The sequence below is a fragment of the Balaenoptera physalus genome (genome assembly GCF_965194825.1).
Source record: "Balaenoptera physalus genome assembly, chromosome: 5".
Lineage (NCBI taxonomy): Eukaryota > Metazoa > Chordata > Mammalia > Artiodactyla > Balaenopteridae > Balaenoptera > Balaenoptera physalus.
In genome coordinates, this window is record NC_138884.1 from 73,815,433 (window position 1) to 73,837,582 (window position 22,150).

A 22,150-nucleotide genomic window follows, 5' to 3' on the forward strand; every position below is an offset into this window, starting at 1 on the left:
TTCCTGCCCCTCCCCCCTCCTCCTACCTGCTCCGTTCTTCCTTCTCTTACCCGCCCCTCCTTCACCCCACCCCGTCGCGTGTCCGACCCGAGGGCGCTGTCCGTGTCGCGCGGGCGCTGGAGCGCAGGGACCCGACCGCCGGCCGCAGAGGATGGCGCTCGAGGCACTGCGCTTGGGGCTGTTGCTCCTGGTCTGCTGGGACTCGGCAGGTAACGCTCACCTGTGGGCCTGCTCCGCGGAGCACCGGCCGAGGAGTTACCGAGAGGGGGTCTCGCTGGCGACTGCCCCTGCCCGGGTCCGGGCGGCCTTGGCGCCCCTCCGCGCACCCGTTACTGGCGGTTCCAGGCCCGCCCAGCGGTTGTCTAGGGACACGAACTTGGGGGTGTGAGGGGCTGGCGTTGTGAAGCCAGCAACTCTCTTTAGTTCTTGCTTGGGCTTCGTTCCCAGCATCTTCTTAGTGACCCTGCTGTCTGCTCTTTCTCCCTTAAAGCAGATTTCCTGGAGCCCAAGATCGGGAGTTGGGTTTTTATGTACCAGGGGCCCTACAGAACCTCAGCAGGAGATGTACCGAAATCAGGAATTGTGAATGCCAAGTGCGCCGGGCACTCGGGCTCATGAGAAAGGGGCCTTAGTCCAGCCAGACTTGATGCCCATTTAAAATGGAGTTAAAATGGTAACCCCTAGTGTTAAGTTTTGTGTTTGTTACCATGAGCCACAGAGGAAAAGAATACCGTGAGTTACTGAATTACTTCTCTGACTTTTGGGGTTTTTTAGCCAGGAAAATCTGACTTTTTATATCTTAAATACTGTGAAGGAAGAGGGGCAAAATGGTCCCCTGATGATGGAGGGCCATGGAGCAAAGAGTAGGGATCATCAGCAAAGGTCCTGTGGGCATTAGGGAAGCGTGGGGTGCCATAGTTAGGGTCTTCCTGCAGTGGCTTTTGTATATCAGCCCCGAGTTTGTATCTCTTGGCAAGCCTATCACTGAGGTAGATGTCGCTCAGTGGGGGCTGTGGGTTCACTTTCCGCTGGCTCTGAATGTCCTGCTGGATAATAGGGACCCATTCTGGGGGGACTGCAGCTGCCCAAAGTTCTGTCTCAGCTGAAGCTCCATCATGCTTGTCTCGGGAGCCCCCCTCAAGGAGCAGTAGGTGGACCTTGGGACACGGCCTCCTCTGCTGTTGTTCTAAGGGCTGGGTAAGCATTCTCCAGCTGAGGCTCGGGGAAGTTCTCTCTGATCCCTGAACTTCCACTGGCTCCTCAGGAATCGGCTGGGGCAGGGGGCGGGGCGGGTATCACCAACCCTGCAAACATATCTGAGGATGGAATCAGGGCCTCTTCTCTCATTTTTGTTATGTAGCTCCAAATTCCTTTCTCAAGCAAACTTATTAGGGTGGTCAGTTACGGAGCTGGTACCAAATGTTTTCTGTGTGCCTGCTAGGAGAGGTGCCAGAACACAACTGAACATACTTCTTAGGAGTTCTTCAAAAGCTGGACGTGGGAAAGAAAAGGAGAAGGTGTGGCCTGTATAAATCACAAGCTGGATTTTAAAAACCCCTTATGAAGAAGAACTGACCTTAATCACATCCTTTAAAATGTCTGTTTTCTTCTTGCAGCCTCTTTGAATGCTCAATTTGGTCAACATTCAGAATATAGAACAGTAAGTAAGAAACCACTTGTATCGCTTCTACTGATACGTGAAGCTGACAACAGTTTGGGTTGGGGGCTGGTTTTCAGGTCTGACCTGCCACTTTTGAAACAGTGGATTGCTTGTTTAGAAACCAGATTCTCAGGCAGGCTTTTTGATACAGATCACAATGTACAGGTTGGTTGAAAATAGCTCAGGCCTTGGATACCTCAGGGCTATGTTCCCTTTGATGATTTAGAAGATCCTAAGCCTAATAGTTACACCTTATACTAGGCATTTTATGTATATTAACAAATTAAATTCTGTGGAAGTAAAGGAAGACCAACCAAATAACTAGCAAAAGCTAGTTATTCAACATGCACCCCAGTACTCATAGCAGCACTATTTACAGTAGCCAAGACATGGAAGCAACCTAAGTGTCCATCGACAGACGAATGGATAAAGAAGATGTGGTACATATATACAGTGGAATACTACTACTCAGCTATAAAAAAGAACAAAATAATGCCATTTGCAGCAACATGGACGGACCTAGAGATTATCATACTAAGTGAAGTAAGTAAGACAGAGAAAGACAAATATCATATATCACTTAAATGTGGAATCTAAAATATGACACAAATGAACCTACCTATGAAACAGAAACAGACTCAGACAGAGAACAGACTTATGGTTGCCAAGGGGGAAGGGGAGGGAAGGAAAAATTAGGAGTTTGGGATTAACATATGAACAATACTATATATAAAACAGATAAACAACAAGGACCTGCTGTGTAGCATGGGGAACTATATTCAATGTCTTGTAGTGACCTATAATGGAAAAGAATCTGAAAAAGAATATATATATATATAAATATATATGTATATATCTGAATCACTTTGCTGTACACCTGAAACTAACACAACATTGTAAATAACTATACTTCAATTTTTAAAAAAGGTTAATAATAATAAAAAGCTAGTTATTCAGAGCTTGATGTAGCAAGTGAGTTAGCCATGTCACTTGCGTCGTTTTGGCTGAGACTCAAAGGCAGAGAGTGGGAAGGCTTTAAAGTGGGAAAAAGGGAAAGCATCAGGTATGCCCTGATTGAGGCTATTGACATGGCGAAGCTGTAGGTGGGTAACTAGAAGCAGGCATCCTATGTGAATTGTTAGAAGAACATATTTGGCTTTCTCTGACTGGGCCTAAGTTGGAAGCAGGGACAAAATTTAGGAAACTATCAGTTTCCCTAATCAAGTCCTGGCCATTTGGGGCCAATTGTTACAGAGCTTACTCTTTGGCTCCCTGGATGTCCAGGAAACTTTCTCACCCTGTTTTCTTCCTCCAAAGCAGACATAAATGCACTTTCTCTGTGCTTCCATTCAAACTACACTGCATTATCATCACCACCATGCTAGTGTAGGGGAGGAAAAAAATCTTTCCTCTACCCTTCTAAGTTCTCAGCTGGGGCCCCTATAACAAAGGACAGGTTAACAAGAGAAAAATAAACAAACGTTTATTAACAAGTGCATTGTGCGTACACATGGGAGCACTCAGAGATGAGTAATTCAAAGAGATGGCTTAGAAATCTGCCTTATGTAGCATCTTTACCAGAGAGCAATAAGTTTGTAGATAAATGACAGGACAAAGGAAAATGGTTTTAGGCTTCCAAGGGTGGCAAACAGTGGGAAGATAAATAATGGGAGGAAACTAATGGGGTAAGGTTTGTTTGCAGATTCCTCAGGTGCCATTTCTGGGCTGATAAGAGTCCAGAGTCACCTCCAGTAAAGGAGAATTTATATCCTGCCTTTAGGCAGAAAAGGGGAAGGGAGAGAGAGTTGCACCTTAACTGCCTTTAGCTCAAAATAATTTTTATATCAAAGAGCCATATTTTGGGGGTGACATAGCCTGGTTTCCTTCAACAGTGAATGCTTAGATACCAGACAGTGTTCTAAATTCTTTGTATAGAATAACTCACTTAATCCTTTATAGCACTAAAAGTAGGTACCATTATTATCCCCCTGGTCAAGGTCACATGGAAATGGTGGAGCTGTGGTTCCAACCCAGGCATTCTGACTCCAGATCCAGTGCTCTTCACTAGCCATCAGAGCACTGAATTGTAATTGTCTGTCTCCCTCCAGTAAACTGTATATTTTGTGGTCAAGGATGATGTCTTGTTATTTGGTGCCCAATCTTCAGCACTTAATGGGTGCCCAATAATACTTTTGCTCAGATGACTCAGTTTTCTTGGGTTTGATTTTCTTTCAGAAAAATGGGGATAATAACAGCAAATACTCACTCTGGCATCTTCCATTTAAGCAACTCACATACCACCCTCTCCTTTCTCTCTGAACAGTTTCCACAGTAGATCACTCACTCACTGGTTGTAGATAGACTACTGTCTTGTACGACTACTCTCTTGTAAAGTGGAATATTTCCATCAGTGGAGTTGTATTCTCACCAAGATTCAAGTGTGTGTGTTCACAAGCCTGTTATGTGAGTCTCCAGTCTTATTTTAATTAAAAATGTAAAGACAGCATAAACATGAGTGTAAAGAGATAAGCTGTTTATATGAGAACTGGGTCAAATGCTTTTGAAAGACTTGCTAAAAGACAAAACGCTAAAAACAAAAAAAATTGCTCTTGAATTAGGTGTAGGTAAAACAATGGTAAATAATTGGGGAATTACTTTTTAATTGTACATTACCTTGTTGTAACAGTGTCTTTAAATTCTCACAATATTTAAAATGGGTAGTTTTACCTGCCAGAAGACATTTAGACTGTCATTTTGATTGTCTAACTGGGGAGTTGTTAATGGCATCTAGTGGATAGAGAACAGAGATGCTACTAAACTTCCTACAATGCACAGGGCAGCCTCACACAACAAAGAATTATCTGGTCCAAAATATGAATGGGGTTGAGAAATCCCATTTTTAAAGAAACCGAAACAGGAAATCATAGGTGGTTTATTATGTGTATGAGTTTTGCAGTGACAGTGCACAGAACTCTAATTAGTTGAAACATTCATAGGAATAGCCTTATGTCTTATGTCAGGTAGGATTAGATTCAGCTGCAAGAAACAATGACTCAAAATAACAGCTCGCAGAGCTGCCATCTTAGGATGTGGCCTTTGGCCTCCCGGTCTGTAGGATAAAAAGTAGCACTCCATGCACCCAGGAGCAGGATGGAGGAATGGACAAAGGAGAATAAGAATTGGGGGAAGCAGAGGACAGGTACCAACTTTCTTTTAAAGGAGGTTCCCAGAAGCTACTACACAATAATTGCACTTGTATCCCATCAGCCTGACCTTGATCATATGGTCATACCTAGCTTGCAAGTGAGGTTATCTTAGTGTAGGCAGCATTACAGCTGACCATGTGCCTTGTCATTGTCTTACATCAAAAGAGTGGCATCTGTTTTCTTTTATGTTTTAAGAGAAAATGTATTTTTTGTTATTGTTTCCCTGTTAATTGACTTTTTCAATTAAGTGAGCAATTACCACTTGTCCCAATCTCATTGGATAAGAGGGCATCTACTCTCCTGTGGAAGCCCTGGAAGGCAACATCTTAATGAAGCTGGGGCAGCAAGAACACATCAGGCTCCTAAATGGAGATAGAGGGCTGAATGGAGGATGGAAAGAGTCAAAAAAGTTCTTTACTTTAGAGTTTGGCCCGTGGCCAGCCCTGCTTAACTCTTTATAAATCCAGATATCAGTAGAAATGTGTAGTTCATCTATTAAGAATGCTAAACAGGGTGACTTACTCTGAAGTGAGGAACGGTTTCTACTAAAACATACACACACAAACAGAAATACGGCAGGCCATATATTTAACCTGTTATTAAAGTGGGACTCTGCACATCATAGTGTGACCATTGTGACCATTTCTAGTCCTGGCCCTGCTAGAGACTAGTGGCTATGCATAAGACATGTTACGTCTCTGGCCTCGATTCCATTGAATCTGAGGGTTGAGTTCCATGACCCCATTATCGGTTTCTTAGGGCTGCCGTAATAAAGCCACAAACTGGATATCTTACACAACGGAAATGCACTGTCTCACAGTTCTCAAGGCTAGAAGTCCAAACTCAAGGTGTTGGCAGGGTTGCTTCCTTCCAAGGGAGAATCTGTTCTATTCCTCTGTCCTAGTATCTGGTAGCCTCAGGCATTCCTTGGCTAGTTAATGGCATTCTCTTGGTGTCTTCACATGATCTTCCCTCTGTGTGTAACTCTGTCCATATTTCCCTTTTTATAAGGACACCAGTCATATTGGATTAGGGCCAGTTCTACTAACCTTAAGTTGATTACCTATATAAAGACCCTATTTCCATATATGGTCACATTCTGAGGTACTGGGGGTTAGGACTTTAACATATCTTTCTGGGTGGACACAATTAAACCCATAACAACCCCTGAGATCTAATTCTGAACCTACTGCTTTCTTTAATGCTGTTGCTTCAATGCCAGTATCTTAAAAGTCCAGACAGGATTCCCGAGTGTGTCTGGGCATTATGCCCAGGGATTAGGTGGAATGTAACAGGACATTCTCATGGAGATGGTAGTGAAGAGCTAATTATGAAGCTGGAGGATAGTAAAGTAGGTTTGGTGATATCTTGGACTTTCATTTAAAAATCAGCCAGACAGAACCTTCCTCTGAGGTCCTTTTCTTACATAGCAGGTACTGACCCATTACTTCAACACTGCATCTGATTTTTGCATTAGAAAAACCTTTTTTTTTTTTTTTGTGGAAAATAGAAATCTTTCTGTAGGCTGTTTCTAGGAAATCTAGGGAAACTTGGGACTTTGTCCTCCCCTCAGCTATTTTGTGATGAGAACGTCTCAAGGTATTTCCAATTTGTCTTCCTTTCTCTTTTCCAGCCAAACTGCAATCAGTATAAATTACCAGGATGTCCCAGGGACTTTAGCCCTGTGTGTGGAAGCGACATGTCCACTTATCCCAATGAGTGTACTCTGTGCATGAAAATCAGGTAACAATTTTACAGTATAAACTAGCCAAGTTTTCTTTAGTTCTTCTCATGAATTTTGATTACTTAGGAAGTTGTGACTCTTTTCTTGGACATAAGAATCAAATGTGACATAAGTAGTTCTGTTTTAAGACTGACATTTTAAAAAACACAGAATCCTCCAGTGCATTTTCTAGGTCAAAGTTAGAGAATAAGGTGTGTGATTAATCAGTTATAGACCAGACAATTAAGTGATGTACTATCAGGGATGGGTAGTTTCCAAAAATTAAGAATATATTTAGGATTGTAGCTGCAGTGCACTTTGCAGACCCGTTGGTCGAGCCTGTGCTGGGCACTGAGAAAGAAGACCTGGGTCTGCCACCCAGTGTCTAGGGACAGTTCCAGAGTAATGAATCAGTGTGTCTTCAGAGGAATGAAAGAAAACAAGGAAAGGAATGGTAGCTGTTTCTGGGTTTTGAGGCAGGTCATGGAGCTGAGGCCCTGCCATGTAGACCCCAGCCCATAAACAACCCCACCCATCCTGGCACAACTTGAAGGAGAACAGGGATGTCCCAGAGCATCAAGTTCCCTCAGAATGCACTGTCCCTCAGGAAACAAGATGGGGGAGTAGAAGGACTTAAGCTCACCTCCTCTCACGAAAACACCAAAATCACAACCAACTGCTGAACAACCATCGACAAAAAAGATGGGAACCTACCAAAAAAGATATTCTACACTGAAAGACAAAGTGGAAGCCAAAACGAGATGGTAGGAGGGGTGTTTTCGCGATATAATCAAATGCTATACCTGCTGGCTGGGCAACCCTCAAACTGGAAAATAATTATATCACAGAGGTTCTCCCACAGGAGTGAGAGTTCTGAGCCCCATGTCAGGCTCCCCAGCCTGGGGTTCTGGCATTGGGAAGAGAAGTCCCCAGAGCATTTGGCTTTGAAGGCCAGAAGAGCTTGCGTGCTGGAGCTCCACAGGACTGAGGGAAATAGAGACTCCACTCTTGGAGGGAGGTTCTCACGTGCACTGGGTCCCAGGCAAAGCAGTGACTCCGCAGGAGCCTGAGCCAGATGTAACTACAGGTCTTGGAAGGACTCCTGGGGAGGCAGGGGTCGGCTGTGGTTCACTGTGGGGGCAAGGAAACTGGTGGCGGAGGCCCCAGGGAACATTCATTGGCGTGTGCTCTCCTGGAGGTCGCCATCTCGGCACCAAAACCTGGCCCCACCCAACAGCTTGCAGGCTCCAGTGCTGGGATGACTCAGGCCAAACAACCAACGGGGTGGGAACACAGCCCCACCCATCAGCAGACAAGTTGTCTAAAGCTGTCCTGAGCCAACGGTTGCCTATAAACAGACCCCTTGACATGGCCCTGCCCACCAGAAGGACAAGACCCAGCTCCACACACCAGTGGGCAGGTACCAGTCCCTCCCACCAGGAAGCCTGCACAAGCCCCTGAACCAACCTCACCGACCAGGGGACAGACATCAGAACCAAGAACTACAATCCTGCAGCCTGAGGAACAGAGACCGCAAACACAGAAAGTTAGACAAAATGAGATGGCAGAGAAATATGTTCCAGACAAAGGAACCAGACAAAACCCCAGAAGAACAGCTAAGTGAAGTGGAGATAGGCAATCTGCCTGAAAAAGAATTCAGAATAATGATAGTAAAGATGATCCAAGATCTCAGAAAAAGAATGGAGGCACAAACCAAAAGATATAAGAAATGTTTAACAAAGGGTTAGAAGATTTAAAGAACAAACAGAGGGACTTCCCTGATGGCAAAGTGCTTAAGAATCTGCCTGCCAATGCAGGTGACACAGGTTCAATCCCTGGCCTGGGAAGATCCCACATGCCACAGAGCAACTAAGCCTGTGTGCCACAACTACTGAGCCTGCACTCTAGAGCTTGTGAGCCACAAATACTGAGCCTGTGCACCACAACTACTGAAGCCTGCGAGCCATAGAGTCTGTGCACCGCAACTACTGAGCCCATGCACTGCAACTACTGAAGCCCACACACACTAGGGCTTGCGTGCTGTAACTACTGAGAACACGTGCTGCAACTACTGAAGCCTGCATGCCTAGAGTCCGTGCTCTGCAACAAGAGAAGCCACAATGAGAAGCTAGTGCACTGCAACAAAGAATAGACCCCGCTCGTTGCAACTAGAGAAAGCCCGCACAGAGCGACAAAGACCCAACGCAGCCAATAAATAAATAAATAAATAAAATTTAAAAATAAATCAATAAAGAACAAACAGAGGTGAACAATACAATAACTGAAATTAAAAATACACTAGAAGGAATCAATAGCAGAATAAATGAGGCAGAAGAAAACATAAGTGAGCTGGAACACAGAATGGTGGGAAACACTGCTAGAGAACAGAATAAAGAAAGAAGAATGAAAAGAAATGAGGATAGTCTAAGAGACATTGGGGACAACATTAAGTGTACCAACATTCACATTTAGGGGTCCCAGAAGGAGAAGAGAGAGAGAAAATATTTGAAGAGATAATAACTGAAAATTTCCCTAACACGGGAAAGGAAAAACTCACTCAAGTCCAGGAAGCCCTGAGAGTTACATACAGGATAAACCCAAGGAGGAACACTCTGAGATACATACTAATCAAACTGACAAAAATTAAAGACAAAGAGAAAATGTTAAAAGCAACAAGGGAAAAGCAACAAATAACATACAAGGGAATCCCCATAAGGTTATCAGCTGTTTTTTTCACCAGAAATTCTGCAGGCCAGAAGGGAGTGGCATGATACATTTAAAGTGATGAAAGGGAAAAACCTACAACCCAGAATGCTCTACCCAGCAAGGCTCTTGTTCAGATTTGACAGAGAAATCAAAAGCTTTACACGGCTAAAGAGACCGCGTGCTGCAACCACTGAGCCTGTGCACTCTAGAGCCCATGTGCAACAACTAGTGAGAAGCCCACACACCACAATGAAGAGCCCACATGCTGCAACGAAAGATCCCGCATGCCGCAATGAAGATCCTGCATGCCACAATTAAGACCCAACGCAGCCAAATTAAAAAAAAAAAAAAAAAAGCTTTACAGACAAGCAAAAGCTAAGAGAATCCAGCACCACCAAACCAGCTTTACAACAAATGCTAAAGGTACTTCTCTAGATGAAAAAGAAAAGGCCACAACTAGAACCAAGAAAATTACCAATGACAAAGCTCACCAGTAAAGACAAACATATAGTAAAGGTAGGAAATCATCCATACACAAATAGGAAGTCAAAACCAGGAATCATGAGGAGAGAAGAGCACAGATGCAGGATATTGGAAATGCATTTGCAATTAAGAGACCAGCAACTTAAAGCAATCATATATATAAATACATATATAGACTGCTATATAAAAACCTCATGATAACCACAGACCAAAAATCTACAATACATACACATACAAAAAAGAAAAAGCAATCCAAACACAACTCTAAACATAGTCATCAAATCACAAGAGAAAAGAACAAAAGAGGAGGAGAAGAAAAAAGACCTACAAAGACAAATCCAAAACAATTAACAAAATGGTAATAAGAACACACATATCAATAATTACCTTAAATGTAATTGGATTAAATGCTCCAACCAAAAGACACTGACTGGCTGAATGGATACAAAAACAAGACCCATATATACCCTGCCTACAAGAGACCCACTTCAGATCTAGGGACACATACAGACTGAAAGTGAGGGGATGGAAAAAGGTATTCCATACAAATGGAAAGCAAAAGAAAGCTGGAGTAGCAACACTCATGTCAGAGAAAATACACTTTAAAATAAAGACTGTTACAGGAGACAGAAGGGCACTACATAATGATCAAGGGATCAATCCAAGAAGAAGATATAACAATTATAAATGTTTATGCACCCAACATAGGAGCACCTCAATACATAAGGCAAATGCTAACAACCATGAAAGGAGAAATCGACAGTAACATAATAATAGTGGGGTCTTTAACATCGCACTTACATCAATGGGCAGATCATCCAGACAAAAAATCAATAAGGAAACACAGGCCTTAAATGACACATTAGACCAGATGGACTTAATTAATATTTATAGAGCATTCCATCCAAAAGCAGCAGAATACACATTCTTCTTAAGTGCACATGGAACATTCTCCAGGATAGAGCACATGCTGGTCCACAAAGGAAGCCTAAGTAAATTTAAGAAAATTGAAATCATATCAAACATCTTTTCCGACCACAGTGCTATGAGGTTAGAAATCAACTACAATAAAAAGAAACTGTAAAAAACACAAACTCAGGGAAACTAAACCATATAGTACTAAACAACCAATGGATCACTGAAGAAATCAGAGGAAATCAAAAAATACCTACAGATAAAACAAAAACACAAAGATCCAAAACCTGTGGGATGCAGCAGAAGAAGTTCTAAGAGGGAAATTTATACCAACACAATGTTACCTCAGGAAACAAAAAAATCTCAAACAACCTAAACTTACACCTAAAGCAACTAAAGAAAGAAGAACAAACAAAACCCTAAGTTAGTAGAAGGAAAGAAATCATAAAGATCAGAGCAGAAATAAATGAAATAGAGACGAAGAAAACAATAGCAAAGATCAATAAAACTAAAAGTTGGTTCTTTGAAAAGATAAACAAAATTGATAAGCCTTTAGCCAGACTCATCAAGAAAAAAAGGGAGAGGGCTCAAATCAATAAAATTAGAAATGAAAAAGGAGAGGTTACAGCTAACACCACATAAATACAAAGGATCATAAGAGACTACTACAAGCAACTACACGCCAATAAAATGGGCAACCTAGAAGACATGGACAATTTCTTAGAAAGGTATAATCTTCCAAGACTGAACGAGGAAGAAATAGAAAATATGAACAGACCAATCACAAGTACTGAAATTGAAACTGTGATTAAAAAACTTCCAACAAACAAAAGTCCAGGGACCTCCCTGGTGGCGCAGTGGTTAAGAATCCGCCTGCCAATGCAGGAGACACAGCTTCAATCCCTGGTCCGGGAAGATCCCACATGCCACGGAGCAACTAAGCCCATGTGACATAACTACTGAAGCCCACGTGCCCTAGAGGCTGCGAACCACAACTACTGAGCCCACGCACCACAACTACTGAAGCCCACGTGCTCTAGGGCCTGCGTGCTGCAACTACTGAGCCGGCCTGCTGCAACTACTGAAGCCCACATGCCTAGAGCCCGTGCTGTGCAACAAGAGAAGCCATTGCAATGAGAAGCCCACACACCGCAACAAACAGTAGCCCAAATCTCTAGCTGCAACTAGAGAAAGGCTGTGCGCAGCAATGAAGACCCAATGCAGCCCCCCCCGCAAAAAAAAAGTCCAGGACTATATGGCTCCACAGATGAATTCTCTCAAACATTCAGAGGAGAGTTAATACCTATCCTTCTGAAACTACAGTAAGTCCCCTACATAATATAAACCTTCAAGTTGCAAACTTTCAAAGATGCGAACATGCATTCACGTGTCCAATCACATGAGTTAGTTCACGTATCTGGTGTACACTGTCACACGTGTGCATCCTATACAAATGGCGTGCTTTTGTGTACTTTACTGTACAGTACTGTATACAGTACAGTAGCACAGTATCTTTATTTCAAGCCCAGGATGTCCAGAAGCAAGCGTAAAAGCAGCAGTGATGTAGCTGGTACTGTACTGTACTTTTCGAGGTACTGTACTGTAAGATTAAAATTGTTTTCTTGGGACTTCCCTTCCACTGTGGAGCCGCAGTGGTTAAGAGTATGCCTGCCAATGCAGGGGACATGGATTTGATCCCTGGTCTGGGAAGAACCCACATGCCACGGAGCAACTAAGCCCGTGCGCCACAAGTACTGAGCCTGCGCGCCACAACTACTGAGCCCATGCTCTGCAACTACCGAAGCCCACACGCTCTAGGGCCTGAGGGCCACAACTACTGAGCCCATGTGCTTCAACCACTGAAGCCTGCGCACCTAGAGCCTGTGCTCTGCAACAAGAGAAGCCACTGCAATGAGAAGCCCATGCACCATGACGAAGACTAGCCCCCACTCACCGCAACTAGAGAAAGCCTGCGTGCAGCAACAAAGACCCAACACAGCCAAAAAAAAAATGTATTCTTTATTTTTTGTTTGTTTGTCTTTTATGCATTATTTGTGTGAAAAGTATTATAAACCTATTACAGTACAATACTATATAGCCAATTGTGTTAGTTGGGTACCTAGTCTAACTTTGTTGGACTTACAAATGAATTTGACTTATGAATGCACTCTCGGAACAGAACTCATTCATATGTAGGGGACTTACTGTATTCCAAAAAATTGAAGAGGAAGGAGTACTCCCAAACTCATTCTATGAGTTCACCATCACCCTGATACCAAACCCAGAGAAAGATACCACAAAAAAAGAAAATTACAGGCCAGTATCACTGATGAACATAGAAGCACAAATTCTCAACAAAATACTAGCAAACCAAATCCAAGAATACATTAAAAGGATCATACACCATGATCAAGTGGGATTTATCTCAGGAATGCAAGGATTTTTCAATATCTGCAAATCAATCAGTGTGATACACCACATTAACAAACTGAAGAATAAAAACCATATGATATTCTCAATAGATGCAGAAAAAGCTTTTGACAAAATTCAACACACATTTATGGTAAAAACTCTCTAGAAAGTGGGCATAGAGGGAACCTACCTCAACATAATACAGGCCATATATGCTAAACCCACAGCTCACATCATACTCAATGGTGAAAAGCTGAAAGCATTTCCTCTAAGATCAGGAAGAAGACAAGGTGTCCACTCTCATGACTTTTATTCGACATAGTTTTGGAAGTCCTAGCCATGGCAATCAGAGAAGAAAAAGAAATAAAATGAATCCAAATTGGAAAACAAGAAGTAAAACTGTGACTGTTTGCAGATGACATGATACTATACATAGAAGATCATAAAGATGCTAGCAGAAAACTACTAGAGCTCATGAATGAATTCACTAAAGTTGCAGAACACAAAGTTAATACACAGAAATCTCCTGCATTTCTATACACTAACAACGAAAGATCAGAAACAGAAATTAAGGAAACAATCCCATTTACCACTGCATCAAAAGAATAAAATACCTAGGAATAAACCTGCCTAAGGAGGCAAAAGACCTGTACTCTGAAAGCTATAAGATGCTGATGAAAGAAAGTGAAGGCAACACAAACAGATGGAATACCATGTTCTTGAATTGGAAGAATCAATATTGTCAAAATGACTATGCTATCCAAGGCAATCTCCAGATTCAATGCAATCCCTATCAAATTACCAATGGCATTTTTCACAGGACTAGAACAAAAAATTTTACAATTTGTATGGAAACACCAAAGACCCCGAATAGCCAAAGCAATCCTGAGAAAGAAAAATGGAGCTGGAGGAATCAGGCTCCATGGCCTCAGACTATACTACAAAGTTACAGTCATTAAAACAGTATGGTATTGGCACAAAAATAGAAACACAGACTAATAGAACAGGATAGAAAGCCCATAAATAAACCCATGCACCTATGGTCAATTAATCTATGACAAAGGAGGCAAGAATACACAATGGAGAAAAGACAGTCTCTTCAATAATGGTGCTGGGAAAACTGGACAGTTACATGAAAAAGAATGAAATTAGAACATTCTCTAACACCATAAACAAAAATAACCTCAAAATGGATTAAAGACCTAAATGTAAGACTGGATACTATAAAACTCTTAGAGGAAAACATAGGCAGAACACTCTTTGACATGAAATACAGCAATATCTTTTTGGATCCAACTCCTAGAGTAATGAAAATAAAAACAAAAATTTTTAAATGGGACCTACTTAATCTTAAAAGCTTTTGCACAGCAGAGGAAGCCATAAACAAAACAAAAAACAACCCACAGAATGGGAGAAAATATTTGCAAACGAAGCGACCAACTGGGGATTAATCTCCAAAATACACAAACAGCTCATGCAGCTCAATATCAAAAAAACAAACAATCCAATCCAAAAATGGGCAGAATATCTAAATAGACATTTCTCCAAAGAAGACATACAGATGGCCAAAAAACCCATGGAAAGGTGCTCAACATCACTAATTATTAAGAGAAATGCAAATCAAAACCTCAATGAGGTATCACGTCACACCAGTTAGAATGGCCATCATCAAAACATCTATAGGGACTTCCCTGGTGGTCCAGTGGTTGAGACTCCGCACTCCCAATGCAGGGGGCCTGGCTTCTATTCCTGGTCAGGGAACTAGATCCCGTATGTCTCAAATAAAGATCCCTCATGCCACAACAAAGATCCCGCGTGCCACAACTAAGACCTGGCTCAGCCAAATAAATAAATAAATAAATAATGAAAAAATTTTTTAAAGTCTATAAACAATAAATGCTGGAGAGGGTGTGGAGAAAAGGGAACCCTCCTACACTATTGGTAGGAATGTAAATTGGTACAACCAATATGGAGAACAGTATGGAGGTGCCTTAAAAAAAGAATTACCATATGATCCAGCAATCCCACTCCTGGACATATATCCGGAGAAAACCATAATTTGAAAAGATACATGCACCCCAATGTTCATTAGAGCACTATTTATAATAGTCAAGACATGGAAGCAACCTAAATGTCCATCAACAGAGGAATGGATAAAGAAGATGTGGTATATATATACAATGGAATATTACTCAGCCATAGAAAAGAACAAAATAATGCCATTTGCAGCAACATGGATGGACCTAGAGATTATCATACTTAGTGAAATAAGTAAGACAGAGAAAGACAAATATCATATGATATTATATGTGGAATCTAAAAAAATGATACAAGTGAACTTATTTACAAAACAGAAACAGACTCACAGACTTCAAAAACAAACTTATGGTTACCAAAGGGGAAAGGTGGGAGCGGGATAAATTAGGAGTTTGGGATTAACATATATACACTACTATATATAAAATGGGTAATCAACAAGGACCTACTGTATAGCACAGGGAACTCTATTCAATATTCTGTAATAAACTATATGGGAAAAGAATCTGAAAAAGAATGGATATATGTATAATTGAATCATTTTGCTGTACACCTGAGACTAACAGAACATTGTAAATCAACTATACACCAATATAAAATAAAAATTAAACAAAAAAGAATATATTTAGTAGTTAAACTCTGTGGAATATTGTGTTCTTTTAAAGTCAGAGGGCATGTTCAGGCAACCTACACACCCTGTACTATTAGTTGGAAAAGAGGTCTTAATAACTCTACCTGGTAGAATGCTCAGTAATAAGTGTATTCTACCTCTAGAAGAGCTCCACTTAATTGGCCTAAACAAACAAGCACTTATATTAAAATTCTCAAAAATATAATAAGAACCCAAAATTTTTTCAAGTTCTAGGATAATCTTTGATAAATAAAAGCTAATTTTAGGCTTTTTGGTTTAATTAATACACGTATGTCTTCAGAGTTACAAGCATTAAATACAATGCAGATAAAAAATTTTGTTCTACCTAGTTTTGCTAGTCAAACGGGCTTAATGTTGTCTCTGTTGCAAATTTTGCCAGCAAAAAAAAACCCGAAAGAAAACCTTAAGATAATGAATAGCTGCTTTAATGACTCATGAAATTTTCATAAGTAAACTAAGTATGATTGTTAAAAACAAGTGAATTAAATAGATGTAAATTAGATAAGAATTTTTAGCTGAGCCTTTTAACTATAATTGTTTTATGATATGTCTATTTTTCTAAATTCTTTGGTAATTTAATTTACAACCTTAGAGTTTTGCTAAGTTAAATTAAATGATGGGAATTCATTGAGTGTCTATATCATTTCCAAATAAGATAAAATACAGAAACATTAATTGCTAAACAAGTTTAAGTTTACCTACTTTTGATGTGTTATGTTTAGGTCTATTATAGATATAGCTTGTGCTTTATTGAAATACTGTGCTATGAAGTGGCATATATTTCTAGAAATTATGAAATGTATTTATGTTTGCCAAGCTGCAAAATGTTAATACAGTTCCCAGTTGTTTACTTCTTTATTTCCCCCCAAAATTAAGGATTCAAAGGATTAAGAATTTTAATTAATATATGTAGTTAAAGGTACCAGAAATAAAAAAAGAAGTATTATGTGTTTTGGGCTAAAAAAAGGTCAAGAGGTGCTTTTGTTAAGGAAAAAGAAAGCGATTTTGTCCTAAAGCTGGCTATTTCTAAATGGGAAAGAAAACAAGGGACAAATAAAATGAACATAGAAAATTATAAAAGGTTTATGAAAAAAAGAATCTTTAGGAATTTTATGTGTGATCAGGACTGGCTAAGACTGAAATGAATTTAATTAAGTAAATGAGTTTTAATATCAAAAGTAAACTTGTGCAAAATTAAAATTTGGTGTTTATCTCTGTTAAAAGGACAAAGTTTTCTTAGATTATTGGTCTAGTCTTAATAAGAAATTGTAAAAAAAGTTTTCTTTACCTTTAATCTGTCTAGAAAAACAGATTCTATATTTTGTCTTTATCAGATTTTTGATCACTTAGAAGACACACACACACACAAATCTAAGTCTTTTCAATATTAAAAGAACTAAGGCTTTTTACAACTATTTAACTTTCTGTATTTGCCAGGGATGTCTTTGTCACTTTGATTAAATGGGTAGCTCAGTATTCTTTCAGTGACCCATGATCCTATTTGACCAAGTGTTTTAAAAACGTTTGATATTTTTGACAAACTGCACAAAAAAACAAATTCTAAATGAAATCTTATTGAACTGGAAATAATTTTGGGGTTTTCCAGAGGGCCCCTGGAACACCTCAAAAATTTATTTTCTCTCCTTATAAAAGAGATACTAAATTAATTAGGCTTACTTTGTATGTTAAATTACATTGTCAAGGAATGATGTCAAGTAAATGATGATAAACCTTCTTAGGTCATATTGTATGGGTAAATGTTATTAACATAAATGTTCTAGAAAATAACTGAAATTCCTAAGCTTTGGATATGTCTTAGTATAATGTTAGCCATAATTCTAGTTATTATCTTAAAATGATATGTGTCTCACAGATAACTAAATTTCTTTATCAGTTCCATTATAATGAATCAGATCTTCAATAATGGACATTTTAAAGTCTTTTATCATCTACACACAGTTACTGTTTTACTCAGATGCTTTTACAAAAGCTTTCTGCAAATGTGTTTTATCTTGAGGGGAATTCATGGAAAGGAATCTAACAAGTATTCTAGAATGTAAGTTTCTGATGACTTTCAAATCATACTTGGGTAAGAATTTACAGAACCCTAATGGAGAAACTGATGGCTTCAAAAAATTTCTAACAGAAGATCAAGTGGAGCAAGAATTAATTATGGGACCAAATAAACTGAGGAAGATAATTATAATTTTTTATGATTTATTAAAATTTGAAACATTGCTGATTTTTAAATTTTTTTTTCCTCCAGATTTAAGGAGACTTTTTTCTGTTTTATCTTAAGCTGTGACTTAGAACAATTTGGTCCATTATAGGTTTCTAAGCAGCAGTGGAACATTTATCTTTTTCCCTCTACTGGATCCCTCCAGAATTCAGAAACTCTTCAGTGAGTACTCTTATTTTCTTGGCAATATAGTTATTTGCATAAGTTCAGTAAGAATCTGTTTTTCTTATAACAAAACACAATTGGAAACATTGATTATATAATATTATCAACGCTTTGACTGGAATGTCATATTGGAGAGAGACATGCATAGACTCAGATATGACCAGACAGCTTTGAGAAACTAAGGTTGACTTTATGTAGCCAATAAAGCCTCTTGGAAAAACAGCCTAGTATCTTACTTTCAGGGTTCCCAGCAGCCTTATCAGGTGAATAAGGAGGGTCATTTCCTGGCAGACCCAGGAAATAGTTTATTTTTTGAGGACCTCGTGAAGAGAGGAATTCACCCAAATCTATACCTATTGCAGGGCAAAGTCTGTTGGCGAATGTTTGGCTTGGCTTCTTAGCCTTGAGAGGCTATTAAAAATTCAATCTGAGGGACTTCTTTGGTGGTCCAGTGGTAAGACTTTGCCTTCCAATGCAGGGGGTGTGGGTTTGATCCCTGGTCAGGGAGCTAAGATCCCACATGCTGCACGGCCAAAAACCAAAAACCAAAACAGAAGCGATATTGTAACAAATTCAATAAAGACTTGAAAAATGGTCCACATCAAAAAAATCTTAAAAAAAAAAATTCAATCTGAGATTCCTCATAAAAAGTTCCAGCAAAGCAGACTTAAAATAGTCTATATGGTCAATCACTATTCTTGCTGTACTTATGTAAACAACCAGGCCAAGGTTATTGAATCTAGACTTATTTTGCAAACAAATTAGTCTAATTTGGCTATCTTTGGTAAAAACTGGGGTAATTGTAGAGAGAAAATTATGTTTCAGCAGAAACTATAATACACACTTGTAGACACCAAATTCTAGTTCTGTTCATTGTCTTTGAGGGTTTTGTTATTTACCTGTAAACTAGATTATATCCTGAATTCTTCAAGTTTCCTCCTATATCCAGGCTATTACTCTCCAAACTAACCTTTCCAAATTTGTCCTATTTGTTTTTATCTGAAATCACTGAAAACTAAAACTGCCTTTTCTGAAGCCCTACAAACTGAAGCTAGACAACTTGATATAAACTTCAAAAGCTCATATTTAAACAATCTTTGTGCCTGTTGCTGTATGAGCAACTCAGAAAGTTTACCTGAACACCTGATGACATCATCAGAGACATTTCAAATTGCAAAAGATGCTTTGAACCTGACATCTAGAAATCTTAACTGACTGCCCCCTGGGCTCAGAAACTGGTTTATAATCGCTCCAATCATTAACCTCTGTTTTTCTTTTGTTTCCATGGACATGTCTCTTATTTATTTTTTTAAATTAAATTATTTATTTATTTATTTTGGGGCTTTTCTCTAGTTGCAGAGAGTGGGGGCTACTCTTCATTGCGGTGCATGGGCTTCTCACTGCAGTGGCTTCTCTTGTTGTGGATCATGGGCTCCAGGCACACGAGCTTCAGTAGTTGTGGCACGAGGGCTCAGTAGTTGTGGCTCGTGGGCTTCAGAGTACAGGCTCAGTAGTTGTTGCACATGGGCTCAGTTGCTCTGCAGCATGTGGAATCTTCCCTGACCAGGGCTCGAACCTGTGTCCCCTGCATTGGCAGGCGGATTCTTAACTACTGCGCCACCAGGGAGGTTCCAATATGCCTCTTATTAAATGCCTGATTGCTGCAGCATAGGCCTAACTTTGGGACCCCACCTGCATCACCTGTAATGAGCTTAACTCATCTGACTTACTGTCAAGTCTGAGAGACTGGTTTAGTGGGATGGAACACTCTATAAGCTTGACTTTTAATATATGAGATTGCCAAGGAAGTTTTAGAAGAGGGAACTGTTGAGGCCCAGGGCAAGCCACCCCAAAATATGCCTCAATGCCATATTAATTATTTTGAATTAAATTTACTTAAGAAAGAGCCGATGCAAGAGTTACACTTTGACCCTCCTCTCTGTCTCCCTGAGAGGAGGAAATAAATCTATCATATGAAAGATGCATTCCCTGCATCTGGAGGTAGAAGGACACTCTTATCACCAAACATAGGGAATTCAGAGCTGAAAAGCCTGTATAAACAAACCTTGTTACTTCTTTAATTTACTACCCCAAGCCAAAGCTTTTAGATTCTTTACTAATTAAGCTCCCAGACCCTAAGTTTCTTTGTCAATTCCTCACAGATTTGTTTCTTTGTCTAAAAAGTATAATATCTGCCTGCTTTGGTCACTTATTAGGTCCCATTTCTATGAGACCTCCGTGCCAAGAATGAAAATTTCTTTTTCTACTGTTAATCTGTCTTGCGTCCATTTTATTTTTAGTTCAGCCACAAGAACTCAAGGTGGGTAGAGGGGGAAATTTAATAATAAATGTGTTTTTATGGTTGTTCGATTTGCAGGGACGATGGTCATGATATTAAGGTAATCCGAAGTGGACCATGCTGATGGACCAGAAAGGAAATTGGAGAAACCACCTTCAACTGCACACTAGATGAACTTCGTTTTTCCCTTTTTCTCTTTTCCTATGTTTCTATGCATGAGATTTTTTAACCCATATTTCCTGAGATGAGTTGTGTAAGTGGGCAGTGACTGATAAAACAACAAAATCCTTGTTTTTTGGCTTTTGTCCCTTGAGTTAAGCTTATTGCCCAGGTGACCTATGTATTGCTTTATTTGGTTGGAATAAAATCAGCATTGTATTCAATTACCACTGTTCCCTGTTGAATATCCATTCTCACTCAGCAGCCTCATGTGGCTCATTTCTTCTCAGGCAAAGGTGAATTTCACTAAGGAAGTAGAGACATTTTTGAGAGGGCAAGGTTTATTCTCCTTCCCCATTTCCCTAAATCTTGGATATGTAATGTATGTGTAACTGGTACAGTGTTCTGCACAGAGCATATAATGTGAGACACTAGAGCTGACTTTAGCCAGAGCTGGTAGAGTCCAAGAATCATGCAGGTAAAAATACAAGATTCCACATCTCTTTTCAATACAATTTTCCTCCAGGGTTAATGCAGGAATTTGCCTTTTCCCTTCTTTTAGAACACTGATTTTCAACCCTGGGTGATTTTCCCCCAGGGCACATTTGTGACTATGTCTGGAAGCATTTTTGGTGTCACAACTTGAAGGGTGGGTGATCCTGACATATAGCGGGGTAGAAGCCAGGGATGCTGCCAAAGACATCCAGCTCCCAACAACCAAGAAATTTTCAGTCCAAAATGTCAGTAGTGCTGAGGTTGAGACATTCTGTCTTAAGAGTTTGATGTAACATAAAGAATAGACATACGGACTTCCCTAGTGGTCCAGTGGCTAAGACTCTGTGCTCCCAACGCAGGGGGCCCGGATTTGATCCCTCGTCAGGGAACTAGATCCCACATGCCGCAACTGAAAGAACCGGCATGCCGCAACTAAAGATCCTGCATGCCACAACTAAGACCTAGCTCAGCCAAATAAATAAATAAAACATTTAAAAAAAAAAAAGAACAGACATAGCAATAACAAAAGTGACCTAAGTTTAATTTAGAAAGATAGCGTTTTCCAGATAGAGGATTTTGAGTCAAGTCCTGGATTTAAATGTATTCTAGGGCCAGGAAACTGTGAGACGTGAGACAAGAGGTGGCTGGGAGAGTGTGTAGTGAAAAGAACATGGCTTTGGGGGATGGGCTAAACATGAATTTGAATTCTGATTCCAACACTTACTTGAGCTTCTGTTTTCTTATCTGGAAAAGGGGGATAATGCTCTACCCATGGAGCTGCTGTGAGGAAACTGCTTAGCACAGCACTTGGCACATGGAAACCACTGAAATAGTAGCTACTGTTACTTAAGTACCCCTCTTAGGGAGGAAGAAACTGAGGCCTGCAGAGGCGAACCAACTTGCCCAAGGTTATAGAATACATGCAAAACAGTCTGGACTAGAAGCCTTGTCTCCAAATTCCCAGACCTCTGTTCTTAAATGGAACAGAGGCAATGAAGT

The 22,150-nt window shown here is 40.1% G+C and overlaps 1 protein-coding gene across 1 annotated transcript in view; it reads left to right on the forward strand.

The window, feature by feature from the left end:
* Positions 1–213: 213 nt before the first annotated feature.
* SPINK2 (serine peptidase inhibitor Kazal type 2) overlaps positions 214–22,150 on the forward strand; it is a gene marked incomplete at its 5' end in the record, with an annotated part of 209,068 nt that continues 187,131 nt past the window's right edge. The window contains 3 exon segments of the mRNA XM_082461948.1: positions 214–311; positions 313–382; positions 6,377–6,609. Coding sequence (XP_082318074.1) covers positions 214–311; positions 313–382; positions 6,377–6,609 — 401 coding nt within the window.